Raw genomic sequence first — 14,233 nt, 5'->3', positions numbered from 1 at the left:
AGCAACCTGGTCTAGTGGGAGGTGTCCCTGCCCATGGAAGGGGGGTTGGAACTAGGTGATAACTTTAAGGTCCCTTCCAACCCGAACCATTCCGTGATTCTGTGAGTTTAGACACCCTTTTTTCAGCATTTCCCGTAGGCCTAATATGCTGACAGCTGTTAAACATAACCTAATTCCTCAACTAGCCCATTGACTTTATAAGAAATGTAGGCAGTATATTAACATGAAAAATTCCATTCCTTGAGCTGGACATGTAAGATTTAGCTTTTTTCAGTGCTCACCCTCTCAACAGATAAATCCCTTTGCTGACTGGCTGCTCGTGGCAGATCTGTCCCAATTTAAGTGGTTAATTTCACAGATCCTCTAAGAAGAGAAAAGCAAATGAGATATTTTTTTTTTCACCAAGGCTCAGTTTGAGAGTTAGGACAACTACATTTATTACATTATATCCCAAGTCTCAAACTGAATCCTAGATTTAAATCCCTAAGACTTGACACCTCGTTTGGATATAGAAATTAAACAGGCTGGCACCAAAAACTCAAGAGAGTGCCACTGTAGTAAATGTCACTCACAGCATGATTTAGGAGCCCTTAACAATATGTTGCTCTGTATTTTTAACAAGGCCACTGGAAGGGGCTATTCCACTACCAGACTGATGGTTAAAGCATTAACCACAAAGTGGGAGATAAAGAAGAAAAAAGTCTTTCTGAGCCCAAGAGTTTACTCAGTCCTAGGACAGTGACCTAACTAGGGTGATTAGGTGAAGAAACTCTCTTACAAGATTCCTCTTCAGAAGGAGGAATGTGTTCCCAGGCATGAAAAGTAAAATCCTATAATGCGACTGTAAGGGATGACCCTCACACAAGCAGACAGATTATGGTCAGCCACTGAGTAACTGCTTTCTAAATTAGTAAAACTATGTCTGATCATTATGCAAACTTTATTTTTTAGCCAGTGTCCGAAGAGTTTCAGAATGGAGAAGGATTTGGATATATTGTAGCCTTCAGACCCAATGGAACACGTGGCTGGAAAGAAAAAATGGTAACATCTTCAGATGCTTCCAAGTTCATCTACAGAGATGAAAGTGTGCCACCTCTGACTCCTTTTGAGGTGAAAGTTGGTGTTTACAACAACAAAGGAGATGGTCCCTTCAGCCCTATTGTGGTCATCTGCTCAGCTGAAGGAGGTCAGTTCAACATAAAGTTAACTTGTATATTAGGAACTATATCATGCTACTTTTATATGATGTGCCCTATTATACCATGCTTTTTCAATCTTAAATTTCAAAATTCTTTGCAGAAGTGCTAAGTAACACCAAACGTGGTTTGCAGAGAAGGAGGTGAACTAACTTGCCAAGGTTACTGAGAAAGAAAGTGACAAACTTTGTCACATTAGCCCTAACCAACAAAATCTCTTTTAATAAAGGCACATTCCTAACATGAACTCTGTAGTCTTAACTTTGAGATGGGCTTCTCTAACAACGAGCAAACAAAGGATGTTATTTTCTAATGCTTCTGAGGTTCATGATACTTTTTTTGATGAGCTAATCAAACATCTCAAAGACTAAATAAATCCATTTATGAATGTTCATTTCCTGCTTAATGGGTACTAGTAGTGCACAGAATGCAATTTTATTCTTTTTTTTCTATTATTTTCTCTCTTTTTTAGTTCATTAGTACGAAATTTCTGAATTTACATTGATGTCCAAATATTCAATGTGATTTATGTTCCCCAACAGTGGACACTTTTAAGGTTCAGCTGGACAGGGTGCTGGCCCGTCTTGCCTAGACCATGCTTTTGCCAAGAAAGGTTGGACCAGATGATCCTTGGGGTCCCTTCCAGTCTGGTATTCTATGATTCTAAGATTCTGTGCATAGTTCAACAGAACAAGTGGAAAATATTTCTGGAAAATTATGATATCAACTTGATATAACTCTCAACAGTATTTTTGTGGAAAAAGCAAGCAAGCAAACAAGCAAACAAACAAACAAAAAACCTAATTTGTACTAGTAAAATAAGTTATTCTGTATTGACAGGAGCCAGTGTCTGAAAATTTCCATACACACAAAAGGAAAATAAATGCTATCCACAGGAACATTTTGAGCAGCTCCATTATTGGAAGTCATATACTTCAGTTCTTCTTTACTATACTATATTTGAGTTATGCCACTGTCGGAAAATAAAATAAGTACAGTCCTAGTACAAGTAGGAGGTATTTCATACTGTTTCTACAGAAATGTAGTATAAAGATAATGGTATTTCATGTGAAGCTGGAAAACATTAAATGTTATTCCATGTTAGCCCACTATAAACATGTAATTTTGGAGCCATGATGTAACAGAGATTACCTACTGCTATTCTCTCACAGTAATTAAAGAGGTTAGAAATGGTCTTTTTGCTAAAAGCAGTTCCAGTAATTTGTTTGTGTTCCACTGTTTGGATGAGCATTACCAAGTATTCATATTATTATAAAACCAATTACATTTTTAAATGTAAAATCTTTCCAGTACAACTTAGACATTTTTACAGTTGACTTGGCTGTTCCTCAGTGGAAAATGATACTGTGAGACCGATGGTGATGTTTTTATTCTTTAACAATTTCATACTCTAATCAGAAAGTTCAATAAAAATAGAGTTTTGCAAGGGAAGGGAGACAAAAACTTAATGGATTTTTTTTTTTAATAGAAAAAGCTATTTTAACAAAAGCTGAATGATAAATTGTAATAAGTAGTCCTTTGCTTGTTAATTGAACAGGAAATGGAATAATCAGTAATATATAAATCAATTTTTCTAACATTTCTTTTAAAATATGAACTTTACAAACGATCTGAATAGAATTATTAAAATTAACTTTATGCTCCCAGAGACTATCTCTAGAAACCAACTTTTCTGATTATAATTCAGTTACTTGAAAGTACCTACCCATCATAGCTTTGCTAATTCAGTCTCTGTAAGTTTCTGTACATCAGACTTTCATTTGGTAAGAGGAATTCTATGGCGATAAATACTTTATAAGACTTATATTTGAGGAAAAAATATGGGGTGCAGTGACAATACAGTGCAAAATTAAATTAATTTATAAAAAGCTTTTCTCCAGAATAACCTTAGGTGATATACTGGAAATTTAAAGGAGCAACAAAATAGTTTATTACAGCTAAGTTCTGGGCAGATGGAGACTGAGGACAGCAGACATTTCAACTTGCTATGAAAAAAATGGGGAACTGGTTGTGAGAGAGACATGGACTTTCGCACTTCAGGAGCTAAACAACAGAAGGTGCATTTTCTCAAGGATTTCATTTGAGAAGATATTAAATTAAGATTGGCAGTACGATGTATTACAGTCCTATGGCTGATCCAGCAAACGTTTAGCTTACTTGATTTTCACCACACACTCAATTCACTGCTCTGCAAACATCTAGAATAAAGGCCTAGGATAAAATTATTAAAAGCTAAGGAAACTTTATGTTGCATATTAAAAGGTTACCTACATCTACAGATGGATCTAAAATTGTTTGCTGGCATTAAAAAAAAAAAAATGTCTAAGGAAGTCTAAATCCTTGTGCCTCTGCTAAGCACATGGGAAAAAAACCCAAAGAGTTTGCATAGGACAGGTTCTGGACAAGGAAGAAATTTCTCATTTATTAAGAATGAATGCATCTCTCTTTTCTGGGTGACTGTGACTGTGTATTATGTGCTCTCTGATCTGCATTGAAACCTCATGTGTGATGGCTGTGAGTTGTGCCCAGGCAAGCAGCTTCGCAGGTGGCATTGAGTAAGATGTTCTCCTCTGTGAACACAGCTGACTGACCTATGGCTGCATAAAGTGTCTGTGAATGAGCCAAAAGGCTTAAAAAACTGCCTTCCAGTGGGTAAAGAATCTCAACAAACACAAGCACTTTTTCATAAGTACCTGGAGGGGCTAATCTTTTTATCTCAATCTCCAAGTCAGATATTTAAAAGATAACATGACACCAACGGTTACAGCGGGATCAATGATGCTGATAACCCAAAGTTAGGGTTATCAGGGGTGTGGGGGGGAGGAAGGGGGGAAACACCTGACTGGTTATAGATGTTTTAAGACATTTCTTCTCCTTCATTGGCCTTTTGACTTAATAGGAAACATCTCCAACATACAGCTCATGGGAGAGACTGTCCAGGAGTTAAAGATGCAGATGAACGTAATGGAGGAATGGAGAAGCAGATAAAAAAGGTTGTACAAAACTAGCAGGATAACCCAGGAAGGAAAAAAGCAAATGTGACCCTCTGGAAAAGATGGATTAATGCATTAGAAAAGTTTGAAGGAGGATTCTTTCCTGGAGACCTTAGAAAAGGAAGCAAACAATCACAGAGAGAACAAGAAAAAGAGAGGTCAGATGGTTCAGTGAAGTAAAAGAGACGATGAGAGCCAGGGACCAGTTCTGAAAAGGGAATGAGGATGACACAGAAAAGATGCAGGATAGAAAAAAAGATGCTCAATTATCTTCAATAAGAAGGCAGAACATAGGGACACAATAGACATGTTCCAGCACCAGGGAAAGACAAGCCTGAACCTTTCATAAAGAAACCCTTTAATAAAAGAAGGAGACACCAGAGCACACACAGAGCTCAGCAAGTTAGGCTGCCTACCAGAAGAAAGGTCGCAATGTGCAGGCCTGAAGCTGAAAAGGCGCATGAACAGAGTAGGGAGAAATCTTCTGACTGAGTTTTCTGCCAGGAAAATAGCAGTAGCAGATTCATGCTAGAGCATACTGAAACAAAGCACCAAACTTTGGTGCAGGCACAGATGGGTTTGATCCACAGAGAACAAAAATTGTAAAGGCACAAGATATTGAAAATAAAACAGTGAACAAAAGCAGTGTTAAGCACTGTTTATTTTAAAATTTATATGTTCTTTGGAGATTTTTCTTGGTGAGTACATTCCACTTAAATACTGAGGGGCTAAGAATGCCAAGACTACTAATACAAGCTTTCAGTATCAGGCAAATCATATGCAATCTCTATGCATGGCTTGAATTCAATGGAAGAGGAAAATTGGGAAAATCAGAAATATAGCAATGGATGGAAATACGATAGCGTAAAGGCGTGATCACAAGAAGATGGAAAAGGCTGTACTAGTAAGAGTGATGGCCAGGTAGGCTTGCTTTAGCAAGTGTGACTAGACAGAGTGTGAGCCACAGAGGAAAGACAAAACAAAAGTAAAAATGGTTGGATATCATAACATGCTGATGATGTGCTAACATATCAGGGAATACAAAACCAGTACAAAACAGAATATCCTTGGGTTTCATGTAATTTCAGAAAAGGGAAATTAAAGAAACTGAGAGTCAAGCTAGAGGTCAGTTGCTGATGGCCCTGATAAATTTGGATGCTGAGAAAGACCTTTCTAATTTTAGGTGAATATTGCAGGACACTGTTATTTATGAGAGAATTTAGCTGCTCAGAGCATTTTGGAATACAACTAATGACCTTGTGTTCCGGCTGTGATAATTAGCAGATTCTTTATCCGGTATAACTGAATAACTGAAAAGAAATAATACTACTATAGTCTTGTTTTGATGAACAATTAAGACACTACAGAAAAGCTGATCATAACAAGTAACAGCGGAAGAAGTCATCATTAAATAGCACGAAATTGTTTAATAAGACAGAATTAACAGTTGAGACTAGAAATGGAAATGGTTTGGAATGTCTCTGAGGCAAAGGTGTAAAAGATACCTGAAGTTAATACTGCAAGAAATGGTACATTTCTAAGGCAGTACATTAATTCTGAGGACCTAGAGATGTAACCATTAAAAGATGTTCAGAATAACTAAAAAGCATACATAATAAAATCCAAATAATGCAAATGATAAGAATAACCAAGTAGTGCCAAAAATTTAGGTGAAAGAAGATATTTTTTTAAAGTTAGGAAAGTATATAAAACATGAAAAATATCAAGCAAATAAGGTATTGATACTAAAGATAATCAAAGAATGGACCGACAATAGTGAAATACTTTTTCATTTATTTTGAGTAAATAAGATGATACAGACAGGATAACTAATAAGAATGTGAAAGTCTGCAAATTTTTACATCTGTAGTGAAACCGTCTCGTATTGTCGAGTGCTCAGAAATTCAACCCTTTCCAATTTAAACAATTCAGAATTTGCTGTTCAAATGTACTGCAAATAAAATTCATTACTGCCATGGATGGTGAGAGCTAGTCCCCTTTATATGCTCAAGGACCTGGGGCAAGATCTTTTCCATCCCAAAATAATGTAAAGAAATAACAGTTGACAAAAATACACCTCCTGGGAACGATCCCTGGCCAGGCACCAGCATATTCCCAGGCATATTTTGGGGCAGCACTAATTGGCCAGAGTCAATACTTCACCACAGATCGTGCTATTTCATGCTATGGACAACTGTATGTCCATGCTCAGGCTGGTGCCTTGTCTCCCTGTCCCTGTTTAGTTTACAAGTGTAGACACAACCTATCAGCACAAGAATAAATACAAGTTAGAATAAATGCAGTATAGCAATAGGCGAAAATATAAAAGGAAAAAGAAATAAGCTTCTGTGAGAAAGAGGGAATCTAACTGATTTCAAGATGAGTTAGCTCTTTTATAAAGCTCATTTGTTTTGTTTTTTTAATGCTTGCCACAATGGGAGATACAGAACTAGTTCTGTTAGTTTCAGTATCCACCTTCTCCTTCAGGCACCTGTTGAAATTATCTTCACAAAAATTGAAAGTTCTATAATTTTGATAAACAGTGTAGTGAATACTACTAAAAACTTCTAGATGTAAAAAAGAGAGGCCTAAGCAGTATGAGGTAAAGCCTGGAGACTCTCAGTTTTGCTGTTTAAAACCTCCTGAGGGACCCCAGATGCACTTCTCTAATACACACAAGATGTAATGATACTGCACAGAGCTTTCGTTCTTGCTTTCTATGGATTTGTACTAATTCCTTTAGCCAATGGAGAACCAAAGCTGTCAGTCATGTGAAAGGCAAAGGGCCATGCAACAGCCTTTGCAATTTTGTTCCTTCATAACTTTAAGAAGTTTTGCATCAGGCCAGCTAGTGGATGATGTGATATTAAACAAGACACTGCAAAGAGAAGGATTGTTCTAGTTAGGCCCATCTCCCCTCGTTTTTCACCCTGAGCCCTTGTTTAAACAAACAAACAAATTACCCTTTCCTTTTCATTTAGAGGAAATAATATGCAGTTACACGCTTTTAAATACAGCCTCCATTTCTTTAATTAAAATCTTACATTCATGAAATCCTGTGGTTCATTTCGTAGCTGAAGTAGAGCTACTTGGGGTTTAGGTGAACCTGAAAATTAATAAATCAGCATATTACCTGTAAAGCTGTAAACTACAGTGGATTATTTCCTGTTTCTGCCAGTTGATCCATCTGGATTAGATCCTGTTAAAGTTCAGCTAGAGCTGTCTCTACTGATGTTTTAAAGAATGAAATCACAACCCTGACATGTAAGAGTTTATTAAGCATTTATTGGATTAATGCCACTAGCCCCCATGGGAAGTCAGGTGTGCAATCAATGTAGCAGGCACATCCCCTCCTCACGTGCTGAGGATAATGCTTGCTGCCATGTCACTTGGTGGAAATTAACCATTTATATTCTTGAAGACGGCAACGCCCCTCTGAACTTTCAATCTAACAAAGCCTGAATTTTATCAGTCCACTTATCCAACTTTTACTTGTGTGCCAAGGTGAGCGAGCCCCGTGTAGGTAACATGCTGGCAAAGCCTTCATGGAATATGGCAGCTCCTTATTCCCATGTGACACTCCACCGTGTAGTAAATCTGAGTTATTCCGTGGAGAAGGGGGAGATGCAGGAGGATGTATGCTGTGAGCAAGCGTGAAGGAGAGCAGCGTTATAGGAGCAAGCTTCAGAAGCTCTACCTGATAGGCAAATACACTAAATAAAAGAGGTCCAGGGCAGAGGTCAGCTCTGCTGGCCTGGTTGTTGCTTTGCTGCTAGCTCATTTCCTCACCCTTCTAATTTTTCTCCGTTTTAAAGTCCTCTGCTAAGACATTGGTCGGAGAGAAGGTGAAAATAGAAAGAACTTGAGGAAAGGTGAGAAGCCCCAGGGCCTGTCCAGGGCTTCATCATCTCATCAGTCATCTCATTTTTGGTGTTTTGGAAGTCAGACATCTTTTCACTTTCTAGCACAAGATTCCAGAGAAAGTCTTATCCTGTGGCAGCCGTGCCACCATAGATCTGGTGGAGTCCCCAAACCAGGGACACACATCAAACAGGCTGAGAGGTGGAGTCAAGTATAATGTCTCATGGCTTTTCTCAGGAATGGAAACAGTTTACTGGAAATGCCCTGATTTGGAAGATACTCCCTGTAGCTATTTCCCACAAGGGAGTAAATGTTACCACTTTACCTACAGGTTGACACAAGAGGGATGACTCCTCATGATTTTTCTTCTGATAGATCTCTTTGGTGATTTTTTTTCCACAGACAGGAATTATCCCAGTCATGGCTCCTGGCTGAAGTCCCAAAATATCAACTATGTGCAGCTGCCTGGAGTCATAATGCAATTACCCAGGCTGAGGTTCTTACCTTCAAATGAGAGCTCAGATTTTGAATTAGGCAAGTGGGGAAAAGTCCTTTCTGGAGTCAAAATGAGAAGTGAACGGATATTAAGTGATTGTATGAGGAGTCCCGACTGAGGCTCTGTTCCACACAAGAGTTAAAACAACAAAAACATGAACAGACCCTTGGATGCTTTTTAAGTTAGATCATGTGGAAATCTTTACGGAATAATATTTCAGAAAAACAAATCAGTTTATGGTCATAAATAGGGATAACACAATGAGGGCTAGTATCTAACTCTTCTTTCTCTTGCCAGTATCAAAATTAAGGATTCATTTGGCGATTGAACACCAGATCAATGCAATTAGTGTAATTCCTTGTCCTGCTTTATTGCAGCCAAACACCTACAGATTGAACATGTTTCCTTAAAGTGTGATTGCAGCAAATGGAAAGACAATGTTTTGTGGATATTGCACACAGCCTTTTGAGAACTTGCCATGCTGCATCTTTAATTCAATCAGGGAATATTAAAGGGATCATTAAAGACGTTGGCCCTTTTTTTTTTTTTTCAATCAGTATGACCTCAGGCAGACACCAACAGGTTTAGCATAATGCTATGATATTAAGAAAAGGATATGATTATAACATCAGGGACCATTACAGAAAAACCTAATGAACCTGTCAAACTTATCATTAGTTTTAGACACACAGAATAAAGCATGACATTGGAGCGAAGCACAGACTGTATTATAACACCAGAAATTATATGGTCCTCATCTTATCTGAATTAATTAAAAATGTTGTTTAGTCTCCATAAACTTTCAGACAGTCATAATATACCTTATTCCTAAATATATAATTTCTGTTCTTTTGCTCAACACTTATATTGTCAATGTCTAACATCAGTGAAACTGCAGTGAATAATTTCTGGATATGTAAGAAATGCACTTTCTTCACATTAAAAAAAAATTCAAAGTATTTCTACTCCATTTGTTGAAAACGATTTTTAAAAATATCAGAAAATATTCTGTGCTTCTATTCGGAACAATACATAAACCACCCCTAGTGAATGCTATGAAGAGGAAATGATTTCTGCATTTATAGAAAGTGTAAAGGCTGCCAACCAACATTTTGTGTACATCTCAAATTATTTATCCCACTGCAATCTTTTCTGACAACAAGGTAATTGCTTCAATAATACAAAAACTAGAAAATAGCTTTTGCCACACAAATCTTAGTAGTACATAAAATAGAAAGCAGGGAGGAACTATTGAACAGAAAATCATGTTATGAGAAATATATTTCTTCATAGCGCAATTTTTTTGGTATTGAATTCAGAAGATCGGTTCACTTACTCCTGGAGATACTTTTTTTGTTCTTTGTTACCTGAAAAGTTCCATATATATTTTATACTTATTAGTAACACTCATTGTTGGCGAACACCATTTTGCATCACATCAGAAATGCTTCTTTTCTTCAGAAGTAAACAAAAAAGAAGATCAAAAAGAGCTTCAAACATTAAAAATCTGACATCAAAAAGGAAGAAAAATTCATACAAGCCATGTCAGAGAAGAAGTGTAGGGCAGAAGTGCCAAAATAATGCCTGCAATATGATCAGAGAAAGGAGTGCAGCTAATGACTCAAGACTCATATTAGGCATCTTACTACGGCAGTTTGATCACTGAGAAAAATGTATCATTTTAACTCAGGCTTTTCCATAAGGAAACTCCTTTTCTGTAACCCAGTTAAATGAGCCTCCGAAAAAACATTTTTTAGAAAGCTCTTTGATGTGCCTCGCTATAACATAAAAGCCACGACCTCTGCCTGCCCTTCAAGAGCAGATCAACACATTAGAAATGTAATGAGGAACATTAGGCCAAGGAAGAAATCGCAGGCTCTGCGGCTGCGGGGGAATGTGAATTCACCTTTTCGCTGAGCAAGTGAACTGCACCAGAATGGTGGAGAAACGCCGCTACTGTGTGCTCCGCTGTCTGCGTTCGAGCCTTGTCCCCATAGTTTGTCTTAAACAAATTTTCAGTAATATTTAGGTAATAGAGCAAAAGATCCGAAAGATTTCCTTAGCTCATGTCTCAGTTTGACATGTGCCTGTTTTTGGACACTTCACTCCCAATGCACTACCTGGTGATATAAGTTGGTGGTACGCTCAACGGCCTGTCGTGGCAGGTGTATGTTTATCCAATTCCCAACCACCGGAAGTCTGACCTCTGTAAAGTGTTCAGTGATATGAAAGTGCAAAGCAAAACATGCCTGTGTCAACACTGTCGGGCAGGTGTGATGAGTAAAGCATCCTGCATCCCTAAGCCCCCCATGAGCCCCCTGGCCATACCCCGGCAGCACTGAAGGACACCCGCCCTGCTTGGAGGGCAGGGAGGGTCCTCTGCTCCAAATAATCAGGAGGTCAGGACTGCAGAGTGTCCTATGAATAGCATGGAGATACGAACATGGACATAGGGACAATGGTAGCAACAAAGGTAGTCAGAGGGACAAATCCTAGGCCTTCATGCCTTCTTTAGAAAAGTGTTCATCCCAGGCCTAAAACAGTAAATGCTTCACAGCAGAGGGAAGATGGCATGCCCCAAACACTGCTGTCTGTGAGTTCAAGGACATAAAAACATAGTCCTAAAAATTCCTTTTACGTAGCATTTCACTACAGCATTACAGTGGGCATCACTTCTTACTCGCTATCACGCCGGAGCAGGACTGACCGAGCACCCAGCAAGGGTGCTCATCCCAGCAAGCTCATCCCGAGCTGACAGAACGGCACTAAAAAGCCAGGAAGGGAATGAATGTTCCATTTACTGCTGGAGTTAGGCTGATGAAGGCGTATGAAAGGGGTGTGTGGAAGCAGGGGGGCATTTAAAAATATTAAAGATTTTTTTTTTTAAATCAGACAAGAGATTCTGTCACAGTTTGCTGCACCTGTTGTCGGTGATGAGATATTGATGTAGCATGACACAAATAAAGAAATACAACAATAAAAATCTCTTCATCTTGTTCAGTTTTTCATGTTCCCCGTAATGTCATACTTTCTCGTGAGTATTAAGGTAGAACAAAGGAAGTAAATGACAGTTTCAGATGGAGTGTTTTTGATAAATACAAGTTGTTACAGTGGAGGTTTATTGTTTCAATTTTTCTTAATACAGAACCGACTGCTGCTCCCATCGATGTCAAAGCTACGAGTTTGTCTGTATCAGAGATTCTTGTTGCATGGAAACATATTAAAGAAAGTCTAGGAAGACCACAGGGATTCGAGGTATGAACACAGAATATCATAACGAGAAGTCTTGTTGCTTTTGCTAGCGTTGCATTCTGTTAACATGTGCAGTAGTGAAACTTCAGTAGAAATTATGCTTATTTTAGCATACATATGACTAGCTGTAGAACAATGGTCACAGCTGTAGCACTGGCACATCTTTTATTTATTTGTGCTTGAAAACTCTTCAACACCAGTTCTTATAACATCTCTTTGACACTTCAAAAATAGCTGAAAGAACTGCAAGTGACCTAGCATGGCTCTCTCGGAGGCTAGGTAAGATTAGGTATTGACTGTTTCCAGCTCTAAGTGACCAGTTCAAACTTGTTATTTACCGAGAGCAATCAACACAGAGGAAGGAAAGAGCCTCTGCCGTCCACGTGCTCTCGTCCTGCGGTGGCCGGGGGACATCTGCTGGGCAGACGGCAAAAAGGTCGTATGCCAGGACGAAAAGCAGCAGCCACACTGTCCACAAATAAATCTCTGCTTAGAGACAGCCCTTACTGATTTGGGAAAGAGAACCGGCCCTGGCAATGGACCTTCTCGCGCTTTTGGATCCAGTTGTAGCTTTGGATCCAGTTTACAATCCAAACCTCTAGGAACAGGTCACACCTAGAACTAAACCTGTCCTTTGGGGCCAACATGACCCATCCTGACCTTGTGGTTCAGGCTATGCTGCTCCTCATGAAATAGCTCAGATAGATAGACACAATTTACTGATTTTGGGGTACCTCCTTTTGTCCTTTGGAGAGTGCTGACTCCTGATTCTCTACAGTAACAATGAAAAGAGGGTAAACGTGTAGATCTGCAGCAGATACCAATGATATGGATGCCTAAAAGTATCTTGTGACCTACTCGCACAGAGTGTCTCCCTGGAAGCATGTCCAGACAAGACCTGGGGGGTGGTCACCATCACTGATGGCCTTAGGAAGGAAGTTTAGGTGCCCAGGCAGCACCAGAGCCACCACACTCTCCAGCACAGCCTCAGGCTGGATGGCCTTGACCTGGGACAGCATGTTTACCCCACAGTCAGGTAGTATTTTTTTACCTGATTTGCTGTAGCTTCTTGATACTTAGACAGTCCCATATTGCTCTCCAGCACAGTCCAAGCAGGCTGTGACCATGATGTGTCCCCTCAGGTCTTCCATTTGTCCAGGTCTCTTTCCCATATATGCCTCCATGCTGAACTCTGCAAACTCTCTTGAACTTTATCCCCACTTCTTCCTTACATTAAACATGTTTTAACCTCTTTGCACGTGGCTTGCTTCATGCAGCAAAAATGATACCTAACTGTTTTACCTTTAAAACTGCTATATGTGAGGAGAACAAAACCGTATTTGATAGAGATGATATTCACCTTGCAAATGCTATCTCTTTCCACGTTGAAGTGTTCCACTCGCTCTTAACCTGTGTCTTCAATTTCCAGGCCAGTCTTTTATTCTCTGAAATAACTTACTCACTGCACCCTGTATTTTTCTCTTCAGAAAAATGGCTGTTTTGTTACACCCTCTCAGATATCTTGATGTCTTTTAAATTACACCTATTATTTTTACTTTTATTCTCATTTCATCAATCGCATTGATTCTCAAAATGTTCTATTAACTTCGTTTTATGTATTTTTAAAATAAAAAATAGATTTTCTTTCTAAAAGTGAAAATTATGTCTCTAGAAACTTATTCATTCATAACTTCAATGTATTTTGCATTTACCTGCTTATCGCATAACACTTCCCTTAGCTCTACAGATGTGTGCCAGTGATAGGTGGCTGTTACAGGTAGGACAGTGGGCTCTTTTCATATTAGACATGGTCTTCCTGTCTCGGAAAGTGTTTAGACCCTCAGAGTTCAGCATATTCTGACCCCAGCTGTAACACTCACCCGCTCTGTTTCTCTCATGGACTTCTTAGGAATGAATTTGGAAATTCTTATTGATACAGCAGAGGTTATTAATGTTGAACCTTATTAATAATTTGGCACCTCACTGTGCTGTACACCAATTTTAGGATTCTAGCGTGAAGATTACAGAGTAAATATTTCAGGCCAGTTGACAGAAGAAAGAAATGAAATATAAAATTCCTTCACTGCTCCTTTCTACCTCATCCCATGAGGGAATTAGAGGAGCCTTCTGAGGTACTACTTTTATCTGTGGAGAGGATGATGCTTTTTTTCTACGGACATACACACCCCTCCCTTTTTCCTCTTTGTTTAGCCAGAATTTCTCTGCCCGCTTTCTGACAGATGAAGCTTTCAGGGAGTATTTTGTTCTTTTCTGTCCTGATTCCCAGGAAGCATTGTGATCAGAGCAACCCTTACTCAATAAACAGAAGGCTAAATGCTGCTCTCCTGACTGATTCAGCAGGACAGAACCCAATCCGGTTCTGACAGGACATTATTGCTACATCTTTTCAGTTC

At 38.9% G+C, this 14,233-nt stretch overlaps 1 protein-coding gene across 4 annotated transcripts in view; it reads left to right on the top strand.

Annotated features, from left to right (window-relative positions):
• Window positions 1-14,233, top strand: part of CNTN5 (contactin 5) — a 661,723-nt gene that overhangs the window by 634,152 nt on the left and 13,338 nt on the right. For all 4 annotated transcript variants that reach the window (XM_074570954.1, XM_074570976.1, XM_074570986.1 and 1 more), the window contains 2 exons: window positions 952-1,186; window positions 11,713-11,822. In XM_074570954.1, coding sequence (XP_074427055.1) covers window positions 952-1,186; window positions 11,713-11,822 — 345 coding nt within the window. The remainder of the gene's footprint in view (window positions 1-951; window positions 1,187-11,712; window positions 11,823-14,233) is intronic.

Source organism: Larus michahellis, chromosome 1 (assembly GCF_964199755.1).
Source record: "Larus michahellis chromosome 1, bLarMic1.1, whole genome shotgun sequence".
NCBI classification, from domain to species: Eukaryota; Metazoa; Chordata; class Aves; order Charadriiformes; family Laridae; genus Larus; species Larus michahellis.
This window is presented reverse-complemented; position numbering and strand designations above follow the sequence as displayed.